Genomic DNA, 23,609 nt, shown 5'->3' with positions numbered 1-23,609 from the left:
ACTTATGTTCTAGATTTTCTCTGCTGAAAAAAGATGTGCTATTTTTGGCAACTGAACTTCAGCTTCTTCATTTGCAAGGTGTTTTTCTCAGGACTGATGTCTGGTATTCAGTAGCCTGAATAAATAGTAGTTATTGTGATTATTAACCTCTTAAAGCTTCAGTCCCTTATTCATTCATTCATGCATCATCATTCATTCATTCATTCCTACTCTCAAAATCAAGTAACGAACATCTCTGGCAGTAAAGAAAGCTTGACTAATGTTCTTTTCTACTATTGCTTGAAAATTTAGTTCTTTGAAGCAGTTCAGTGAATTTTATCTGCAGTGTTCTTCAGAAAAGTACATTATGGTATCCTGCATAATTCTTTCATAAGGTTCCCAATTACTTCTGGGGTACAGTGGATCAGAATGGTTGTCTTACTTCTGCTTTGATGGGGGACAAGGAGAGAAGAAGCTGCTGTGTGGGCAGCTGGATAATCTGTGGGTAGAAGGTGGAGGTGGTACCAGTTTATGAAAAAGTCAGACCTGAGATTTTCATCAAAGTAATGACTTCTAACTGCCTCTCTCCTATTTTGACATACAACCCACAGGCTGAGGTTTTGAAGTTTCTTATCTTCTTATTTTCTGACTATGACATTTATTTTAATCAGATTCTACCTGTGTGCACACATTCTGAGGGAGGAATTGGGGCAAATGGCTGGTCTGATTTGCCATCCAAAATCTTGTGACATGGCCCTGAGCTTTGTCAGTACCTAAGAATGAGGTTTCAAGCTCAGGAGATTTTAACTGAGTTTTCAAGCATTATAATTACTAATTTAAGAATCTCTAGTTAAAGAAATATGCCAATTTTTGAAGCCAAAGTATTATGCAGGCCTTTGAATAATTAAAAAATGTACAATCCATGTCTGGATGTGCATACAGAAGTATACGTTAGTTGAACCAAAAATGCCCTAGCTCCTAATAAATACAGGTTAAGGGTTACTGAATTTTTACCATTTAAGAAAGACTTATTTTTTTCAAAATGTAGTATCAGGTTCTTACATTAATCTAAACAGGCAAGTCTATTTGCTATTAAAGGGACCAAAACCCTATCAGAATGGTATGTACAAGGATTACTTTAAACTGAAAACATCTGAATAAACAGCAGCCTCAGAAAGAAACCTTATCTAAACTTCCCTTTACTGACTTAAGCAGAGCCATAAACTCCCCTCTCAAGGAGTTTCCTGTTCTGGAGAAGACTGATCCTTATCGCTGGAATGTGAGAGTTCAGTTGCCATAAACCCCCATGGGAAAGCTTCCGGCCAGGGAAGAGACTGCTCATCAACACCTGGATGAAAAATTGTGTAAATGAGCCGAATAGAAACTTCCATACGTTCCCAGTGAAGCCTGAGCCCGTCCCTCTTTTGTTAAGCTGGTATGTAAACCATTACCCCTGGCAATTTGAGGAGTCACTTCTTTAGAGTGTTCCCACATACCTGTCAATTAAACTTTCCTCCTATATGATGGTTGATTTTGTGTATCAACTTGACTGGGCCAGAGGTTGCCCAGATATTTTGTCAAACATTGTTCTGGGTGTTTCTATGAGAGTGTTTTTCAATGAGGCTAATACTTAAATTGATTGAGTATAGCAGATTACCCTCCCTAACGTGGGTGATGATGTGGGGTCGGTGAGCCGAGAAGTTGAAAGAAAGATTTCTTAGACTATTAAGATCTGGCAGTACTGCTCTTTTATTTAGAGAATAGTATAGAATAGCATGGGGACAGGACCCACGGGCAGTCAGAGATGCTGCATGGGGACAGGACCCATGGGCAGGCAGAGCTGCTGCGGGCATGTTGATGCTGCCGCCTATTCTGCTGCCCCAAGTTGAGGGTTAGAGCTAAATTTAAGGCATAGGTATGTGAGTTATCTCTTTACAAAACAAAGGAAAGAATATGTAAAAAAGTTAAAATGGTATCAGTGCCCTTAGGGTCTGGCTATTTGGCGGTCCCACAACTTTTAGATAAGACTCAAACCGGATTGAGTAAATGGCAGAAGTCACCCCTTAAATATTATCCTCAGCTAAAGACAAAGGAGGATTTGGGGGCGGGGTCAGTTACATGAGGTTGCCAGACAGTAAACAACTTAAATTCTTGCCTCTGGCATTGATTAAGAGTTTCTAGAGATAAGGCCATCCCCCCTTCTTCCTGGCACAGAGAGGGAGGCATCTTCACAGATAGAGGTTTCCCTTAGAAATGTAAATGTTTCCCAAGAAAGGGACAAGCAAATTCCACTCCTGGGAGCCTGCTTCTCATCTGTAGTTTTAAAATTAACCAGCCTAAAAATCCTCATCATAAACCGTTTTAAAATTAACCAGCCTAAATCTTCATCAGGTGAGGCTCATCCAATCAGCTGAAGACCTGAATAGAACAAAAGGCTGACTTTTCCCTGAATAAGAGGGATCTCCTCTTGCCTGGATGCTTTCAGCAGTGACACTGGTTTTTTAAGGCCTTCAGACTGGAAGTCCACCATTGTCTCTCCTGGTTCTCAGGCCTTCAGAGTTAGACTTGAACTACATCATTGGTTCTCCGGGGTTTCCAGTTTGTCAACTGCGGAACTTGGGACTTGTCAGCCTCTATAATCACATGAGCCAATTTCTTATAATCAATTAGTCAATCAATCCTATTGGTTCTGTTTCTCTAGAGAACTCTAATACATCCTGTTAATCTGTATGTTGTCAATTAATTCACAGGCCCTCACCCACTTGGACATAAGTCGGTAGGGGAAAAGTTCCCCCTGCCACAGTTTTGATGATGAGGATGGGGTGCTTGGGACTCCCTACTCACTCTGGAGGCTGCAGTTGAGATTTTGAAACCTCTGACCAAGAGAGAGAAGGTGAGCAGTCCTACCAGTCAGACTCTTGGTTCTCTGCCCAGTGTCCAGTCAAGCAATGGCGGTAAGTGATGCGGGGTTGGTGAGCCGAGTTGTCGAAAGAAAGATTTCTTGGACTCTCAAGGTCTGGCAGTGGTGCTCTTTTATTTAGAGAATCGTACAGAATAGCATGGGGACAGGACCCATGGGCAGTCAGAGCTCCTGCTGCTGCTGCATGGGGACAGGACCCATGGGCAGTCAGAGCTCCTGCTGCTGCCGCATGGGGACAGGACCCATGGTCACTCAGAGCTTCTGCTGCTGCCCTGAGTTGAGGGTTAGGGCTAATTTTATAAGGCATGGGTACGTGACTTATTTTTACTGGGAAAAGAAAAGATGATGTAAAAAGTCATTAAATGATTTCAGTGCAGATGGGGTCTGGTTATTGTGCGGTCATATAACTTTAGATACGAATCTGGCCATGTAGATCGGCATGTAGGTGAGGATGCCCTGGGCTTCTCTCCCTGGGGTAGTCCTAATTGATACCATAAAAAAAGTCCACTGGGTCATATAGTTTGGCATGTAGGCCAGGTCACCTTGGGCTTCTCTAGCTGGGGCAGCCTTATACACATCAGTAAGCACTTCCCTTTGACTTTTCTAAAAGGGGAATATCCATAATTTAGATTTATAGGAAAAAAACTTTTTGGTTAGAACCAATTCTTTTCGTATTGTGAATCTTGGTTTGGATTCGTCCATCCAATGAGTGGGGAGAATAAATTCAGTCCGTTGGAGTATTCACTCCTTTTGTCAGGACTGCATCCTCCACAGAGTTGCTTAATATAGGAACACATTTGCTGTTTTGATGTAAAAAACCTTCATGCAGGCATTTAGAAAGAAACTCAAAATTCCTTACATTGTATGAAAATCGAAATATTTTACCTCCTCATATCCTAATAAAGTACTCCATGAACCAAGATTTATACATAACATTGAATCTGCTAAAAGCCTAAAAGAAAAGATGATATAGATTTTTCTTAATCTTTGACTGTGAAAGGCTTTTCTAAGTGTGATAAAAATCCCAGAAACCATAAAAAAGACTGACAATACATGAACTAAATGAAAATTAAAATCTTCTGTTCTGGAGAGAAAATACAAAAAAACAAACTGGAAAATTATTTGAAACATATATAACAGATAAAGAGCTAATTTTCTTAAGATAAAGAGGATTTTAAAAATCAGTAAACAGAACTTCTTTTTAAACCTGGTATATTGGACCAGATAGTTTTCTCTCTTCTTTCTCCAAAAACCCTATTAAATGAAGAGTAATGAATTTCTTAAAAAAAAAAAAAATTAAACCACAGACAATGGGAAGACAGACAACAGCAACATTTTAGACATTTTTTAGGTCTTAATGAAAACAAAGCAACCAACCCAACAAAAATCTCTCTTAATCACTTATCTTCCTTGAGTTATGCTCCTATTTCTCTTCTTTGTTTCATAGCAAGACACTTGAGTAAATTCTCTCTTCTTGCAGTCTCCCAGTTATTTCCTCCATTTTCACTTGAAATCACTCTGATCATGCTTTTGCCAGAATCATTTATCCAAAATGTCTTAAGTGAAAGATCACTGCTAAATCCAACGATCAATTCTGAGTCCTCATGTTACCTGACATATCAATAGCATTTGATACTACTCATCACTTCCTCCTGGAAACACTTTCTTCCCTTGGGTTCCCAGGCACCATATTCTGCTCATACTCCTACTTTGCTGGCTGTTCCTCTTTATCTCCCCAAGGTACAGATACTGGCAATACTCAGGGCACAGTCCTTGGGCCTCATCTCCTTGCACTTCCTGGGTGATCTTATCCAGTCTCAAGGTTTGAAATACCATTGATATGCCAGTAATTCTAATGTTTAAATCTTCAACCTAGACTCCTCGCCTGGACTCTAGACTTGTGCGTACATGCTTCTTGATATCTCCCATTAGATGTCTAATATGCAAATCATAAATAACATATCCAAAATTCTCTTCCTGATCTTCCTCCAAAACTTGCTTCTCTATATCACTAAATGATAACCTCATTCTTGCAGTTGCTCTGACCCAAAATTTTGAGTCATTGTTGACTCTTCGTTCTCTTTCCCAGTGTTAAAATGCTTGGTGAATTGCCAGCTATACCTTCAAAATCTATCCAGAATCTGACCACTTCTTACTACTTCCACTGCTACCACTTTGATCTAAGCAATTATCTTCCCTTATCTGGGTAACTTCTACAGTCTCAATATTTCTGCCATTGTCACAGCCTCACCCCTCACTCCCCATTCACAAAGCATTACCACTCAGAGTCTTAGTCCTTACAATGGCCTATAATGTCCCAGTATCTTCTCATCTCATCTCTCCCTTGATCGACCTCCTTCGCTACACTGGCTTCCTCCTCTCTCTTCCACCCACACTTCCTCCATGCGGCCTTTGCTTCAGTTTTTCCCTTCACCTGGAGGGCTCTTCCCTCAGATAGTCACATGGCTTACTTGCTCTCCTGCTTTTGCTTTTCAATCTCTAAACAGTTCCCTGTATTTTTTCTTCAGTGGTTGTCAGTTTTTAACATCTAACTTCATATTTTGTTTGTCTTATTTATTCTATCTTTCCATGAGAGTTTTCCATCAGAACAGGGATCTTTATCTTTTTCATTTATGCCATAACCCAAGCTCCAGTATTCTAAGAGGATGGAGTGATACCAACAGAGGCAAGCCATTTTTCTTGTACTGGCCTAAAACTTGAAGCCACCCCTCCAAGGAGGGGTGAAGAGCAGGGCTGAAAATGTGAGAACAGTTGAGAGTCAGGATAGAACGCTGTTGGACTGCTAGATCCCCTCCTTTTTTTCTGTGTAGTCAGGTGATTGACTCCCTCCTCCGAAGATTTATTTTCTTGAAGAATGGAGACTCTGATACACTCCCATTGCACTGTGTTTACCTCGACTTTGTTATAACACCATCCTGAAATCACCTTTCTAACTGTCCATCATCCATGCCAGGAGACCGTAAGCTCTTTGAATGTTGGGATCACGCTCTTTCAGTGACGTAGTCTCAGCACCCAAATCTGTTTAGAATGATGTTCATTCACTGTTGACTTGCTTAATGAAAACTCCCAGCAGGAACTGAAGAGAACCTGAACAAGGTCACGATGAGGATCTAATGACCACTTAGAAACAGTGAAGGGAATTATCTAGAATAACTCCCAGGGTTTTGATATTGGCATGCGGGAGAATCTGCAATGTTTCCCTTGTGATTAACTTGAAGGTGGGATAACATAACAAAGATGTTGTCAGCTAGAGTAGGCAGCCGGGGTGAGGGTTATTTTTCTATCCAGGATATTTCCACTTTTCTTGTATGGAAACAGAAGCAAAGACATTAATTATTAGGATTCAAATAGTAAGTGTGTTGGACTGATCAACACTGTTCATTTAAAGAATGTTTTCATGAGCCAGCCCTGATGGCTTAGTAGTTAAAGTTAAGGACTCTCACCACTTCGGCGGCCAGGGTTCATTTCCCAGTTGCAGAACCACACCACCCATCTGTTGGTTGCCATGGTGTGGTGGTGGCTCACATGGAAGAACTAGAAGGACTTACAACTAGGATATACAACCATACAGTGTGGCTTTGGGGCGGAAAAAAAAGAAGAAGAAGATTGGCAACTGATGTTAGTTCAGGGCAAATCTTTCCCTGCAAAAGCAAAAAAAAAAAAAGAATGTTTTCATTTATTAAGCTCCCCAAGCAAGGTCAGGTAGTTGAGCCAATTGTTATAAATCTGGGTTCCTTACAGTAGATTCTATTATGTAGACTATTGGGCTTAGTCCTTCCTAGAGTTTATAACACATGAAATACATTAGTATCCTTACATACTGGTTATGTTCTCGAATATAATGCAAGTTGCATGCATGTTCCTTAATCCTTATATAATTTGTTGATGCTCTAACAAGATAGTATTGGAAACTCAAAAGGAAGTTTTACCAGGAACCAGATAACAGATCATTGTCCTCACTTGCTAAGGCTGCTTTTGCACGCACATGAAGTAATTTTTGCAGGTTAGGCATGATTGGCAATAAAGAGACTGACTTAGCCCACAGTTGGGGCAACATGTGACCTTGTAGAACTCCTTCTGATCAGGCAGAAAAACATCATCACTAACCACCTCAGCAAATACTGCTTAGCGCTAACTGGTGAGGCTGTGCTCGCTGAACTTCCCCAAGCTTGAGGCATAGAAGCAGACATCCTCTTTGTTAAAAAGATGCTTGCTTGAGCTTTCTGCGGAAAACTATTTCTAGAGAGATTTATATGTTAGTGCTCATTTTCACCAAAATCACACCCAGGCTATTAATTCACTTTTCTTGATGGGAAATAAATTAACGAGAGACAGGTTCTGATTTCTGATGTAACCAGCTTTCCTGGGACGTACAGAAATAGAAAATAGAGGCAGAATACAGACACTTTATAGAGCCTGAGCTTTGACCAGACCTGAGCAGCTGCAGTTAGTGTTCCACTAGTTCTTTAGTGTGATATTCTGGGAGCCAACTCTGCTCCTCCAGCCTTCCTTCCCTTCTTACAGACGAGAAGATGGGGAACCAAACAGCCAAGCCAAGCTCCAGGAGTAGTTATTTAAACCACGTCTGCCATGAGCCACACCCACTCTGAAAGAGAATATGCCCAGCCCTTAAACATGTTTAAATAGAGATGGGGCTGAACAATGGCTGTCACTTCTATCTTTTCATTCTGTATGGGGCTATTTTCATTTCTTTATGTGCCTGACATCAAGAGTTTTTCCTTCTCATTGAAGCATGCAAGTGGGCTAAGAAGAACTGAAACCGTCTGTTCAGTCACTGAAGTGAGGTCAACAACTGTCGCAACCTTCCAGCAACCAGTCCATACTGGAATATTGGCCCACACTGGTCAGAGAAGAAAATACCTGGGGAGAAACAGGGTAAAATGAAAGTGTTGAGTGTGTGGTGCTAATGAGACACTCAGCTGTGTACGCTCAGTAACCACTGGAGAGAAAAGACTGGAGACACAGTTTTGGAAGTATTGGCAAGAGAGAAATCTCACTTTCTAATCACCCATCAATTTATTAGTATTTAGCCACAGAAAGAAAGAGGCTGACCACGTATCAGTGGACAACGTCACTGCACCCAGACGGTGCTCCAGAAAGTGTAATAATTCTTAGTTGTTCTTCTTTCATTAAACTCTAAGCAGGTTGCCAAAAACATTATGACATCAGAATTTTATAATAATCATGTTACAATAAAGTAGTTATTGCTTATCTTATAATAACTGCATTTAATGCTAAGATTTCAAAGGTGATATACTTGTCTTAACAGCCACACATTTGAAACCACAGCTCAGGATGTGTCATTTCAGCAAAGGTTTCAAGGGTGTGTTTCACACTCATCTTTTTGACCAACTTTAATTCTAAGTAATTTTTCTAGTTTTGCCACTGCCTGATGCATTACAGAAACTCACTTAAAAAAAATTAGTGAATATGAGAATAAAAAGATGACTAATTTTGTTGTCAAATTCCAAGCTTCTTTTAGCATTTGAAGTAGAACGTGTACATACATACTTAAATAGATTTTGAGAGTGGAGAACTAAAATTAGAAAAATAAAACCCTTTAAGGCAAATAATTTAGATGATTTTTAACTCAAAGATGTAGCATTGGGAAAATTGATAATTTAAAGTTATATGGGATTGTGGATGATATTAACATTTTAAGGGAAGTTTTATATTTTCTAACAATGAAATATACCGGGGTAAATAGGTGAATTTGCCTTCTGGTTGGTTCACATTGGTTGACCTGCTAAAGTTGATATCCATGTAATTCCTGCCTGTGATGGAAGAAGTTGCAAGAATTCTTTGCAGTTCTAAGATTTTAGTTCATGTAACAGTATTTCAAGATAATTTTTTTAAAAATAAGCCACTCTTACTTGCTGAGAAATATTTCTTATGTACATATTTCCTATAATGCCAATCACAGTGAAATAATTTAGGGCTAAGGTACGCTGTAAAGTATAACAAGCGAAGAAAAGGCTGAGGTGAAGTTAATGTGTATAAATATATACTATTTTCTATTTACAGAGAAACATATTTTTCCCTTTGGCATAATTTTAAATTGCAAAAATGTGAATTTAAAAAGAAAGTCATCTTTTTTTAGTTTGAATATTCAGGAACAGAAAGGTATATAGATCTACCTACATCACACAGAATTCAGTTTTTCATGTTGATCAGATGAAAATAGATTAATATTTACACTTAAAACTCTACTGCATTGTATATTTATAACCAAAAGTTAAATTGAGTTACTCATTTTGCTAAAAAAATCTTTATTATTTTATTTTATTTTTGTGAGGAAGATTGGCTCGGAGCTAACATCTGTGCCAGTCTTCTTCTATTTTGTATGTGGGACGCCACCACAGCGTGGCTTGATGAGTGGTGTGTAGGTCCACGCCAAAGATCCGAACCCACGAAACCCAGGCTGCTGCAGTGGAGCACAGGAACCCAACCACTACGCCACTGGGCCAGCCCCTTTATTATTTTAAATAATAAAGGTCTATAAAGTGTTATGCAACACGCAAAAGAAATATCCAAGCATGGCTTTTCCTGTTGAATTGGGTGGTTAACTCGCAATGAAGTTGCATGATTCTTTCAATTAACTTTAGTAAATAAAGACTTTCATTATTCTAGTTTGTGATGAGCTACAAAGTTAACAGAAACGTCCAAATACACCATTAATTTTACATGTAGTCTATTTATCTTCTAAAAATAAATGAACCAGAAACAGGAAACTTGATTTGATGATAAATGTTAAATATCATACATTAAGGAAATCATTCTATTTATTGTTCATTATCAAGATTTAAATATGTCAAATATACCCTCTCAACCCAGCTGGCAAAAAGAGGTGGATAATAAATACCGACACCGCCAACTAATTTTCATGAAATACAATTAATACGTGAGAAGCAAAGCAGATATTCTTATTTATATATAATCATGTAAAAATGAAATGATCCAAAAACAAGTCCCATGATAATCATCTTTCCTTTGGTATCACTGTCATATATCCTCATTTTATGAAATAAATCTGTGGGAGAATAAGGCTCAGACAAAACATACTTAGACGTAAAAAATAAAATGTTAGTAACAAAGCCTGCTTATTTTGTCTTCATTAGGAACAACATGCAACACTTCAATATTTGCACTAGTTTCACTCAGAAAATCCACCACTCCACTTCTAATCCCAGCCTATTTACAGTAGAGGGTTACAGGCGACAATCTCAGGGAGCATGGTGCCTTATCCGTAAGTGCTCAGTAAGTGACTTTTGATTGACAGTTTAGAGCAATTTCATCATCGGTACTAAAATATAACAACTCAAAGTGTATTTCATGTTAACAATGGGTCAACAATGCCATTATGAATACAAAAGTAGCACATTATATTAAGTTTTTGTCATTCAAGACAAAAATTGAATAGCAAATCAGATTTTATATTATTATATACTTCAAAAAAGACAAGAAAGCCATGATACTGGTCATTTAGTAGAATACAGACTTTTTTTTTTCTTTTAAGAGAATTAAGTCTTGTGTAGATAAATTTCATTTGAAGGTAATACTAATATCTTTTCTTCTTCTTACACTTTCGAAACTTTTGGCTGTATTCATTTCCTCGACTGTTTTCTGTGCTACTATCACTATCACTGGTTTGTTTTTGCCTCTTTCGCTTATTCATCTGATAAAGGTCAGAGTCACTTGTCTGTTGGTGAGTCCATTCGTAAGAGCTGGGGCCAGCCTCAAAATCTGGAACGCAATTTAGTGAGGAAGAGACAGATGCGCTGTCAGGAGGCGGTGCTGTCATCTCACAGTAAGGAAGCTGCAGCGCTGGATTATACGCTTGCCACTGCTGTAAACAGAAGACAGTCATCGACCAAAGCAAGCCCAGAAAGGTCACAAAAGAAGCTGACAGTTTACACGCATTATATAAATAACCACGAGCAAACCAAACCATGGTCTGGTTAGTCTAACAGGGACAGTGGCTTTTCATAGTAGGGACATGGTAGTTTCCTTAAATGGTCAACAGAAAGATTCAGGATAGTGTATAGCTCACTACAATAGAGATCAGTGCTGCCCTTTAGAAATATAATGCAAGCCACATATGTAGTTTTAAATCTTCTAGTAGCCACAATATGAAAATGAACAGTTACAATTAAATAATGTATTTTATTTATCCACAAAGATCCAAAATTGTCATTTCAACATGCAACAAATATAAAAATTATTAATGAGATATTTTACTTTCTCTTTTGTCACACTAAGTCTTCCAAATCCGGTGTGCATTTTATACTTACAGCATATCTCAATTCAGATGTTAAATTTTCAGTTAAATACTTGATCAGAATTTAGTTACATAAATCTTACACTTGAAAAAGTAGATTCATATACTCAAGGTCTTTCAAATATATTTAAAAATTTCCCAATAACTGAACTATCTGTTTTTAAATTTTAATTAAAAATAAAGAAAACTAAAAACTCAGCTGCTTACTCTCACAGATGGTTGACGGCCACCGTTCTGTACAGCACGACTGTCAACTATTAAGACAAGGAGATATTTCCTTATTTTTAACTCAAATTTCTAACTATTCAAAGTAGTTTAAAGATTAATAGAAACAACATGAGCTTGTGTGTGTGTGTGTGTGTGTGTGTGTGTGTGTGTGTGTGTATCTTCTCTACCAAAGATAAATGATGGGAAGAAGATATTGAGGTTTCGGATGAGAACTGGTTGTTTACTAATATCTTAATAGAACAAAGAAAAGTTTTTTCCAAGAGTTAAATGATCAATCTTCCTTATGTTTACAAAGCGAAAATGGCTATTCGGAAAATCTGAAGCTCACATGTATGTTGAATGTTTGCAAAATCATACCGTGTGAATCAGATACCTGTGTTACAGTCCTACACCTGTCACTGACAAGTTGTATAATCTTGGCCTTCTTGATTAATATCCCTGGGCCTCAATTTCATTATGTATAAAATGAGGAGCCAGAAGAAAGAAATTTCCTATATTCTCCTTTAACAATAAAGACCACAAGTATGATTTCTAGGCCAGAACCGTATTTTTGAGTTTTTAGAAATAATGTAGTTTACTATCAACTGAGAATCTTTGCCTTCTAAAAAAATTATTTAAAAAAAAAATCCATGTGCAAAAACAATATATTTGTGATTAATGATTATATGAAAATGCTTCACTAAATAAAAGTACTCAATTCTAAAAAATATCCTTTCAAATAGTCATTGAAATAAGAAATCTCTACTCAAACTTCACTTGGACTGTAGTGCACTGTCACTACCATCTGTCCCTTTTCTGCTGACACTGGCTGTTGGCTGAAGTTCTGTGTGTGGGATTTAAGAGGACTGCATTAGAGCAGACCGCCACCAAGGGACAGTGCTCAGGGCACTTTCTGCTTGCATCTCGGGTTTAGATTTGAGCCCATAAGTTCCAAGTAGTTTTCAAATTTTTCATAGTTTGTATATATTGTATAGTGAACCAAAGGCATATCAAACTTACCATATTCTGAAAGAAAAAGTATTCTTGAGGTAAAGCTGCATTAATTGGAAAGAACGGCACGGGAAAGCAAGATCTGCTTGCGCCTTCTTCATTTCTTTGCGGAGTTAAAAGAAGTGATAGAAAGTTAAGATTCCTACACACAAGTGTCCTTTTCTCTTAAAAAGAAAAAGACAGCTCTTTGTAATTAAAAAATAAACAGCTTCTCTAAGAGAGCTCAGTTAAGATTAATTAACTTCAAACTCACACAAATAATCAGTTATCATACTGATAACGTAGTGACATAGCAGTACCTTAAGTCTTACTAATTACTACGTATTGAAATCTCAATACTTAGAGTCATGTTTGGCTTCCTGATAGGAAAACGTTAACCAATGTTATAGTTGTATAAAGACAAAGAACACTTAGAAATGAAGAGAGCAAAGCAAGTCATTAATAATCACCAAGGGTACATTCAATTTTCTAGAGATATACAAAGTGAAAGAAAGGTAGAAATTTTCCTCAATTTATTTTTGAAGGTATCTTCACTGTTTGACAGTAAAAATTATGCTCCTTTCTAAATGGACTGTAAATCTTAACATGAACACATATTTGCTGATTTCTTCCACATATTAATTAAGATAATAAAAATTCCTAATTTAAAAACCATGGTGTCCCAAAGTTTCATTTCTAAGTGTAATATTTGCTTCTAGGGAGGTGTTCCATAAACTCCAAAGTTACCAGTACTGGCTAGATTCTATAGTTAGTCTTCATTAGTCTACTTGCTCCACAGTATTCCACAATTTTAATGCTAATACCACTATCCTTAGGACAGGAAGTGTGCTGTGCGGGAGAGAGAAATTAACACAGGCAGGTAGAAGCAATGATGAGGGCAGGAGGTGACAGGAGCAGTCACATGGAGAGGTGGAGATCCCATTTACAAGTGGTGAGACTAGTACCACAGAAGCCAGTGGAAGAGTAAATTTCATTAAATAAGGAATTAGACAAGTGTCAGTTGTTACAGAAGAGTAAACTGGATAAGCACCGAAGCCATTGAATTCTTGGTCACAAGGTTCCTGATAACCTTTAAAAGAGCAGCTTCCATATAACAATGAAGTTAAGAAGTGAATGGGAAGTAAAGATGTCAAGGATGAAACATTTGTCTGTGAGAGGAAGGGGAAAACTCTAACAGCCTGATTCAGAGACAGGATTCAGGGAGACCATAACATGTGTGGGGAAAGTGATGGTAAAGAAACAATATAAAAAATGCAATGAGGCTCTAGAGTGGGCAAGATATGGCCTCAGTAAGAGTTGGTGAGATCAGCGCCGTTATAAAAACAGCTGCAGATTCTCTAAAACCACTCTTTCCCGTGTGAATCTCAGGACCTGCATAGTTGTCTGCATAGAGGAATCATAAGTTAGAGTTATGAGTTAAATTGTGTCATTTCAAAATTTATATGGTGAAGTCCTAACGTCCAATACGTCTGAATGTGAGTTTATTTGGAAATAGGCTTGTTGCAGATGTAGTTAGTTCAGAGGAGGTCATGCTGGAGTAGGATGGGACCCTAATCCAACTGACCGGTGTCCTAATAAAAAGGGGAGAATTGGAGACAGATGCACGCAGGGAGAACACCGTATAAAGACGAAGGCAGAGATCTGCGATGCTTCTACAAGTCAAGCAAAATCAAAGATTGCCAACAAACCAGGAGGAGGTACGGAGAGGCATAGTGTGGATTCATTCTCATGGCCCTCAGAAGGAACTAGCTCTGCAGACATCCTAATCTTGGACTTCCAGCCTCCAGAAATGTGAAACAATGCATTTCTGTTGTTCACGCACTCTGTGGTACTTTGTTATAGCAGTCCTACCAAACTAACACAGGAAGTATCTGTTAAAAACAGAAGGTATAAAAGGTAATAAGAAGCACAAAAACTCATTTCCAAGGAAGACCAGTGAAAGACTCGGGCATAACACGCACACCATCTTTCTCCGCACATGACTTCTAGGACACGATAACCTCCTTCTTCCTTCATAATGTAACAAATGCTAGAAGAATACAGTACCACCGCTGAAGTGTAGCATTAGGGAATGTACACAACATTCTGACTTTATACCCTAGAACTTGTGATGACTTAGAGTCTATCAAACATAAGTAGAGAGCACAAGAGATATGCCATCTTCTAGTGCCTATCTAGTCTCTTCCTCCGCCCAAATCCTGGCAATAGCTTGTCCCTTCCTAGCTCCTGAGGAAAAAGAGGTATCTTTTCCCATCAGAAGAAGAGGGGAAGCTCTTATATTATGAGCTCATATATGGCTCAACTCATGGGTCTCTAGTGCTCCCCCCACAAGCAGTCAATCACTACTCCTTCTTGCTAACATTTGCTGAAAGTACTCACTGAATATTTGCTATGGGCCCAGTGCTTTAAATACCTTGGATTTATTTTAAAATTTGACTCTCACAATAACCTTTTGAGGTATTAGCCTCATTTTGGAGATGAGGGTACAGAGTGGTGAAGTAACTTGTTCAAAGTTGCACCATTAATAAAGTGGCAGAGACACAATTGAAATTCAAGCACTCTGACTGCAGCACCTACTTTCTTAATATCTGATGTCACTGCTATTTCACTGATATAGAAACGCCGGGGAGAGTGAAGATGTGCAGCACACTGTGTTTTATTTGGGGTGTAATACTTCTCCTAAAGATAAACCTGGGGAATTGCCAGTTCCAAGAGGCCGCTCTCCTATGCCTCAAAGGGCTGATATAATTGGCAGGGATGGGAGCTTCAGCTGTTGTTAGTTTACTTGAGAATATTCAGTTCTGCTGAGGAAGACAAGAAAACAAACAGGACGGATGAAACTCACAAGACATGTTTGGAGCAGACTTTAAGTGAGCTCGTTATTTATGAGTTAGTGATGAAACTGTGTTAGGGATAGAATAAGCAAGTGAGGTGGGAGATACAGGCAGAACTCATAATATATATTAAATATAGATAGTAAATAGGTTAGTATGCTGTAAGACTTGCCACAGATAGATAGATAGATAGATTCAATAGAAAATATGATGGAAAAAATAGCAGTGTTACTTACAGATAGAGAGGGGAGGCAGTATCAAGTCCAGATCAAACCACCTCCGGGCTAACTTTTGCTTTGCTCTGCCTAAGAAACTCAGATAAAATCTATGGGCATCTAGCCAACTAACCAGCAAGATACTTCTGTGGCCAGGTGTATTTGCCCCTATGTCTCTTTGAGAGCAAGCAAGTGAGGTTAGCTCCAGGAGCTTTCCAGCTGAATGGACAGCCTTACCCAAACCTCAGCTCTAGGCCTTATGACCACCCTATCACTGGGGAAGACTGAGGAAGTGGAGAGAGAGACAGGGCAGTGAATGTTGGCATAACCAGAACTCGGCTAGCATGGCCCTTCTGCCCTCTTGTACCCTATCCTAAGTATGCTAGACTATCCGGTATCTTTCCTCTTACTTTTCACTGTATCTTTTAAATCGGCTTAATAAACGGTGTGATTCGAGCATCTTAATTTGGTTTTGGAGCTTTTTTCCACAACCTCTGGGACAATTTGCCTGGAATGCTACAATCGCATTAAGAAATCAGCCTATACAAAATTTTAGAATATTTTGAAAATGACCATAGAGAAGTTCTAAAAAAAATAGTAAAATAAATAATAGAATGGCTTAATGTCAGAACGCTTAATTTCAGGCCCAGCACTATCACTTTTTCATCTTTGTGACCTTGGAAATTAGTTAATTTTTTCATCTTCACTTATTCAAATATAAAACGTGCATAACAGTGTCTCTATGATCCATCACAATGAGACCCTGGATGCTTAAACGACTTAACAGCTATGAAAAGCATATGGTAAACTATAAAGAACACTACACATACAAATCTCTCCCACTTACTGCTGAAAATATTAAGACTGAACTTTAAATGAGAATATTTTCTGTTGCTTTTCATGGTTTCAGAAAAATGAATTCCTTAATTTTATCCTATGGCTAAATAGTAAGGTTTTACAACAGTCCAGAATATATAAAAACTCTTCCTGGCATAAGAACATATTTATTTGCTTTAGTTTTAGGAAAAAATATTTTTAATTACCTGTAGCTGTGTGAATTTATCTTCACACAGCTCTCAAAACTTTGGTTAGCAGGTTCGGAAGAGCGAGAACTCCCTTTAAAAGAAAGAGAATAACAGATTACTTCATGATATAGTATTTTGGGGTTCTCACATTAAACCATAAAAAAAACTCCAAACCCAAAAGAACACAGTATTGATTAAAATTCCATACTCATAAGAGTCATGAATCTGTCTTTGATCTCTCAAGTAATATTTACAGATTTTTTACATCATATAGATAACTGAATTATAATCAAGCTTTATCCAAAGCAATGAATGTACAGAAATATTATACTGACAAGGGACCATATACGATAAGGGACTTATAGAAGACAAAATCAGTGCTATTTGCCTCCTGTGTAGAAGGCCTGAGTTCTCTAAACTGCACTGACAAAAGCCAGCACACTCAGAGAGGATGCTGAGCAGCCGGCTAGGGAAGTCTCAGAACATAATGTCCCGGCCACTCTACCAGCCTGGATGAGTTAACTGGACAGTGCCTGAGAGCACAAGGCAGCCAATTTTCTTTCCAAAGACATTAAAAAAAAAATGAAACGCAAAGAGAAGCATATTTCTTTGCAACGAGGCAGTGTTTCGTTATTATTTATTTCTAGTAGAGCAAGAGGAATAAAAAACAAAGAAGGGATACACCAATAAGCCTGAATCATTTGGGAGAGGGAGGCAACACAAGCCTCGCCTCCCTCAGCCCCTTAAAATGTGAAAGGGCCAGCATAACAGTACAATGTTCTCCGGGCATCTCATCAAAGGTGATCAGTTCCTGACGCGTGTGCAGGAGAAGGCATTGGAGGCCATTCACGCCAGGAAGCTCTCCTCCACCACCATTAAGGGTCACACTGCAGCTGCCTTTGGCCAGCTGCTCTTACAGGGGTGAAGATCCAGGGCCACATGTATTACATGACAAGAAGAACAGCAAATAGCCCTGCTATATAAAAGCTAGAATTGTGTCCCCCCAGTTCACTTAGATTTGCTTAATTTATAACAGCCAATAGCAACTATCATAGGTACTTGCTGGCTGATACTAAAATAGAACATTTAAAATTTTAACATAGAAGAGATGCTATAGAGTTGGCAGTGTAGTTGACAAGACTAATAACTTATATACCATTAGGAATTAGACGTGTTCTGGGAAGATTTAATAGAAACCACAGGGGCACTTTTCTGGTCTAATATAGAAAACAGAATGCTTACACCTCTGTGAACACCACCACCACCAAAACACACTTGGAAGATTCATCAGTGACGGGACCTACCAAATCGATACTGCACGTTAATGGGTCTTCCATATAAACGAATTCCATTCAGCAAAGCTATGGCATAAGACACCGATTCTGGGTGTTTAAAGCAGACAAATCCAAAAGACTTCGGCTTTCCTTCTCTGTCTTTGCATAGAGTAACTTTGGTTAATGGCCCAGCCTAGAAGAAACTTAAAAATTATTTTCTCATAAATCTAAAGATTTTTTTACACTCAGACAAATCAAGTATATTCAACTTTAGACTAAAAAAATCCGTTAGCAATAATAGCTTTATGTAGCTCTGCTAAGAATGCATTCTCCTAACAATAAATATTATACTTTATCACACTTTCTTGGTATTTTCTGGCTCATCAAGAAACATTCCTGCTGTTAAGAATAGGAAATTCTAGGCGATCATTACAAATCTTAAAAGGAAAGACTTATTACTCTTCTGTTAGGCTTAACAAAACAACTTAAAGAGCACTTAAATCCAAGATTAAAATACTACTTTGTCTCCATACATATTAATAGTGTATAACTCAAAAATAAATTGAAATGACAAAGCCAATGTTGGTTATCATAAAAAAAAACTGGTAACATTATATCACAGTCTAACTCTTTTTTCTGTCAAGAAATGTTGTAATATGTTTAAAACTTTTAAGTGGGCACATTATTTATAATAGTGAAAAGTTAGAAAGGCTCTAAATCCAACTGGAGAATATTATTCCATAGTATCTTATTAAAACAGAAGAAAATAAGGTTGCATCAATAATTAGCAATAAGAGTAAAAAAGCAGAGTCAAATATTATAAAAAAGCGTTAATTACAAATAAGAAAAAATTTGCATCTCTGTCATGAAAATGATCAGAGGAGGCACTCAGAAAGACCTATAAACAGGGGCCGACCTGATGGCGCAGCGGTTAAGTGCACATGTTCCACTTCAGCAGCCCCGGGTTCACCGATTCAGATCCCGGGTGCGGACGTGGCACTGTTTGGCTGTGGTAGGTGTCCCATGTATAAAGTAGAGGAAGATGGGCATAGATGTTAGCTCAGGGCCAGTCTTCCTCAGCAAAAAGAGGAGGATTGGCAGCAGTTAGCTCAGGGCTAATCTTCCTCAAAAAAAAAAAAAAAAACAACCTATAAACAGCTAAGATTTAATGGTGAGCGGCTCATACTTTTTAATTGTACAATCATCAGAGATTGATTGTTTTTCTCTGTAGAGTTGGATAAGTATATAAAGAAATTGCTTTAATCTAAGGAAAAACGCTAATTCTCATCTTTAAAATGATGCTGTATTTTAGGATTCAGTCTTGCTCTTTTCATTCTCTGCTTTCCCAGGGACTAGCTCAAAGACCACTTCATCAACAAATCTATTTTTCCGACTCACGCCTCTTTCATGGAGACAGTCGCCTAGAGATCTCCCTGTGACTGTACTTCAGACTCAACATACTTGAAACTGAATTCGCTATCTTTCCCCTCGAAATCTCTACTCCAGTATTCCTTAGTTAAAAGCACAGATATGAAACCTTACTTTCTCACTTCAAAGGATAATCAGAAACTTGAAAGAAACTAGTAAAAGGATAAATTCACAGTAGTAAAAGAAAACCAATTTTAATCAGTACTTTTCCACTACTGATATTAAATACATCAAATCCCAAAGGGAAAGAATATGCTTAAATGCTTTGAATTTTACAAATTCAAAGATATGCCAAAGCATTTTTAATGATGAAATTCAACAAGGAGCATTGCTTCTGGCAACAAGCACATCATCTTCTAGTCTTTTTAAAATCAGAATGAAACACACAGTGTTGCAGTTGTCGAGATCTGCTAGGTTTTGCTGGGCTGAAGCCTTTCTAAAAGATGCCTCATTTTAGCAGATCCTTCCAGAATATACAAGAACCTAGGAAAAAATTAAAACATATGCTTGGTTGCCTGATCTGTTAAACGAGATGAACATTTTGTTTAGGTAGAAATTATAAAAAATGAGAAGATAATACATATATAGTCTTGTGGATCCTTCCACCTGACACAGATCCAGTTCCTATGGACTAGAAATAACGCATGTGCGTGGGGGTCTTCAAGCCTATACCCACACCCCTTAGTAAACCCCCTGCCCCCAGCCTTTTTGGAAGCTAGACATGAAAGAATTCTTCTGGAGAAAAAGAACTGTGAGTTTGTTTCTTTCTTTCTTTTTCCCTTCCTTTTTTTTTTCTTAAAAAAAAAAGTGACATGATAAATTTCAAATGATATTGAGGAAAAATAACTATAGGAAAAGACAACTATCAGAGCAGATGAAAAGAGCAAGTTTAAAAAGATGGCAAATTAGGCGAATAAGCATAAAAGCCTTAAAATCAACAATATTTTCAAATAAAAAGTTTTATGTCCAGAAAAGGAAATCATATTCCTGGAGGAAATTCCTTCTATCAAACTGTTTGTATCTATAATTAAAAGAGGAGTGATTTAGTTTCAGAGACAAAGTTTGGGCCTTTCCAATAGTAAATAAAGAACCTTTTCACTGCTTGTACTCATACTTAATCCTGGAAATTTACCTTTGCTACTTTCTCCCTTGAAACTTGCCCTTATTCTGATAGGAGAAAGTCACTCTTTCTTGATTTCTCTTGATGTTAGTGTTAGTATTACTAATTATTAGTAATTATTAGTAATTAGTAATACTAATACAAATAGTAGTGCTATTAGTAGAAGCAGCAGCATCGAACACTTAGTAAGTGCCAAGCTCAGTTCTAACTGTTTTAGCTGGATTAGTTTATTTAATCTTCACACCACATCATATTGTAGAAACTATTACTCCTATTTGATATGTGAGGAAACTGAGGCATCGAGATATTCATTTACTTGCCCAAAGTCACAGTGCTGACATGAGAGCTCCACACTCTAAACATTTTCAATATACTACTATCCCTCTCTTTTGTAGATTATCCTAACGCATGGTAATTAATTTAAAATTTCCCATTTTAGAAAGATCGAAGGCTGTCTCTTACATTTGTATGCCCAGCACCTTACTTAGTGTTTGCCATGTCATTCTGAGTCATTAAACGTTTAGAGGAACGGCTGAATGAGTATGTCTCTAGCAAGTGAGACCTAGATGTATACAATGGGTGAGTGCTTACAGGAGACAGGATGCTTCATCCTGGAGGGACCAGGTCCGAAAACTTTCCCGAGGGTCCTCTTGGTATGAAATGAAAGGACTTGGTCAGGGAATCAATTGGTCACAGTCACGATTTGGCTGCCCCAATCATCTCAAACCTCATTTATCAGACTGGAGTAAAAACATTCGCCACATAAAAGGGCTTGGGGGAGTAAGTAACGAACGTATAGGGAAACACTTAAAAATCTGTACCTTTCATTTCACGGGATGTAAGACGTGAGAGTGCTTATTACCTGAAGGAAGACAGTGACAGGGCTGTTTTTTTCTTCCTAGCACACCCAAGGCCCAGGCAGCCTCCGCGGAGCCCTCACTCAGGGCTGGGGGTTGGGGGAATCCCAGTCACTCTGCACCCCCAGGACTCTGCAGTGGGGATGGGGATGGCGAACACGCTACGGCACCTTACTACCCAGCCGCACACCTGGAGACAGGTGCGCCAACGCGGAAATAAATTAAAACCCAGACAGAGGATGGGGCGCGAAGGGGGCCGGGCTCCGGTGGTCCAGGTGCGCCCCGCCCCTCCGGTGATCTCCCGGCTCGACGCGCACCGCCCCTCTGCTGCCCCTTCCCCGCCGATGGTACCTGAAGGAACAGCTCGTAAAGAATCTCTTCCCGCACACGGGCCTCTAAATTCCCCACAAATACCGTCCTGTCGGCCTCCTCCTGAGCAGGGAACATCCCTCCGATGTCGGCCCGAGAATGGAGGAGGCGCCGAGACCCCGCCCCCTCTCGCCGCTTTACTGCGCCGCCGGGGCCAGGGGGCGGGGCCGGCGACGAGGACGCGCGCGCCGGGGCGGAGCGAAGCTGCGAGGCCACGCCCCCGGCGCCCCGCGGGGACCACCCACGGCGCCTCCTGCCCAGGTTCCAGCGGGACCGTGGGAGAGGAAGAAAGAGGCTGAGAAAAATTAGTGTGCCAGGGCCTTTGCCCTCTTCCTTGTGGAGTGGCCTCCGTTTTCCCGGGCACGACATTATTAATTGATTCTCGACTTACTCGTCCAACATTTTAAATAAAATGTTTATAGAAATGATTTAAGACATACTAACTGCATTACCGAAGCTGCAGGCTAATGAGGGGAAGATTAATTTCTTTGTTTCCAAAGAGTCAATGAATAAATAATTAGGATTTTACAATTATATTCTTTATAAAATAGTTTTTGAAAGAATGAATGCGTGCATGCGTGGATCTGGGTACACAGAGTACTAGAATTGAAGTTTACTTACCTAGGAAGCGCTCCTGGAGAGGTCTTTGAAAATGGCCACGGAGGTTTTTGGTGGACTCCAGAAGGCGTGTGAACTTGAGAAAACAGCCTACACCAAGGAATACTAGAAAAGGTATAGCAAATTTTGTGAATTCTGGAGCCAGAATTCTTGAGGATGGCTGCTGGGCCCTTGTAGCAGGATCTAGTATTTGTACTGTGTATCAAGGGCTGTACTTTGTACACTGCGTACCAGGGTGAAGAATTGATTTTTACCTGAGGAGGGTTAAAAGAAAAGAATCCTAAAAACGATCAAGATAATTAAAAGAAAGAGGGAAGAAAATTTATCAGAAACTCAGTACTTTGATAAATCAACTGTTAATTTGGCCTCCTTTCTGAAGATACTGTATATCTATATAGGACCCTGAAAACGTCCTGCAAATATCATACAAGTAATCAAGACACCGTTTTGCCTTGAGGTAGGCGTGGTGATAATTCATTTTGAATTGAAGAGGCATGCTTTCCTTGATTGGTGGACCAAAAATAATCTTTTCTAATGAAAACGGACACGTCTTTGGAACCCGGATTTCTAATTGAACTATGACATTGCTTAATTTTTTGACCTTAAATAAGTAATTTCATTTTTTGGAATTCAAGTCCTATTTCTTAAGGGATGGATGGGACTTACATAATTAGTTCATTTAATAGGTGTTTGTTCAGTGCTTACTGTGTGCCAGGCGCTATCTAATCCTTGGGAAGCAAAGGTCAGTATAAAAACTGCCCTCCGAAAGCTTACAGAATAATGAGAAAGACTGTCTATACCTATAAATACAAAATAATGTGTCAGTAATTTCAGTAGTCACTTTCACCTGATATATCATGTCTGCTAAGTCCTGTCTCTGTTTTTTCTTCTTTCCTCTGTCATCAATGTTGTTGTAGGGTAGAAGGGAGTTAAAGAAACTAGCACACTGCAGGCATGTAACAAATATATGTTGATATGGATACCTGCGAGTCTCTATTATGTGTAGATCTATTGATTTTTTAAATTCATTTACCACATAAATCTTATCCAAACCAACATATTTCCTCTTGAATTTCCTCTTAAGACACTGCTTATGTGGGAGATATATCTTCAGGTTCATTGTAAAATATGCAATGCGTATATATGACTGTGAATGTTATAAACCTTTAACTATATTTGTGAATAATTAATGATCTTATCTTGATATATTGAAATTTATGTCATTCTTTGTCTACGAATGTGTATGGTTTTGGAGTTCTTATCACATCCTCTTTTCATTTGGCAGTACATACGTTTATGGTACTTATAATTCTAGAGTACTTATTTAATGTTATTAGCTCTGAAAGTCAGCTCAGGCTGTTAGCTGTTTGTTCATAACTTGACCTCAATATATCATTTTTCTAATGTAAGCATACTGTATTTCCTAACTCAT

The 23,609-nt window shown here is 38.6% G+C and overlaps 2 protein-coding genes and 1 long non-coding RNA gene across 3 annotated transcripts in view; 2 read left to right on the top strand and 1 right to left on the bottom strand.

The window, feature by feature from the left end:
* Positions 1-380: 380 nt before the first annotated feature.
* On the top strand, positions 381-8,687 carry LOC138920958 (uncharacterized). Its single transcript, XR_011433075.1, has 2 exons — positions 381-1,414; positions 2,730-8,687. It is a non-coding gene; the product is annotated as an uncharacterized lncRNA (long non-coding RNA).
* On the bottom strand, positions 7,935-21,735 carry RBM11 (RNA binding motif protein 11). The gene is made up of 5 exons (XM_023629907.2): positions 21,542-21,735; positions 17,816-17,978; positions 16,530-16,602; positions 12,447-12,540; positions 7,935-10,787 (listed from the first exon to the last, which is right to left on the bottom strand). Exons 1-5 carry the CDS (start codon positions 21,635-21,637, stop codon positions 10,500-10,502), a joined length of 714 nt encoding a protein of 237 aa, XP_023485675.2. The 5' UTR covers positions 21,638-21,735; the 3' UTR covers positions 7,935-10,499.
* Positions 21,736-21,820: 85 nt separating this feature from the next.
* Positions 21,821-23,609, top strand: part of LIPI (lipase I) — an 80,041-nt gene continuing 78,252 nt past the window's right edge. The window contains exon 1 of the mRNA XM_070252701.1: positions 21,821-22,919. The gene's annotated coding sequence lies outside the window, so the exon portion shown is untranslated. The remainder of the gene's footprint in view (positions 22,920-23,609) is intronic.

The sequence above is a fragment of the Equus caballus genome, chromosome 26 (genome assembly GCF_041296265.1).
Source record: "Equus caballus isolate H_3958 breed thoroughbred chromosome 26, TB-T2T, whole genome shotgun sequence".
NCBI lineage: Eukaryota > Metazoa > Chordata > Mammalia > Perissodactyla > Equidae > Equus > Equus caballus.
The sequence above is the reverse complement of the archived record's forward strand: the minus strand, read 5'-3'. Positions and strand labels throughout refer to the sequence as shown.

Coding starts and splice junctions, on each gene's coding strand:
- RBM11 (XM_023629907.2), bottom strand. CDS start 21,637: ATGTTCCCTGCTCAGGAGGAGGCCGACAGGACGGTATTTGTGGGGAAT. Junction 17,979..21,541: donor TTTACGAGCTGTTCCTTCAG/GTACCATCGGCG, acceptor AGTTTCTTCTAG/GCTGGGCCATTAACCAAAGT. Junction 10,788..12,446: donor ACTTTTTCTTTCAGAATATG/GTAAGTTTGATA, acceptor TTCTGTTTACAG/CAGTGGCAAGCGTATAATCC.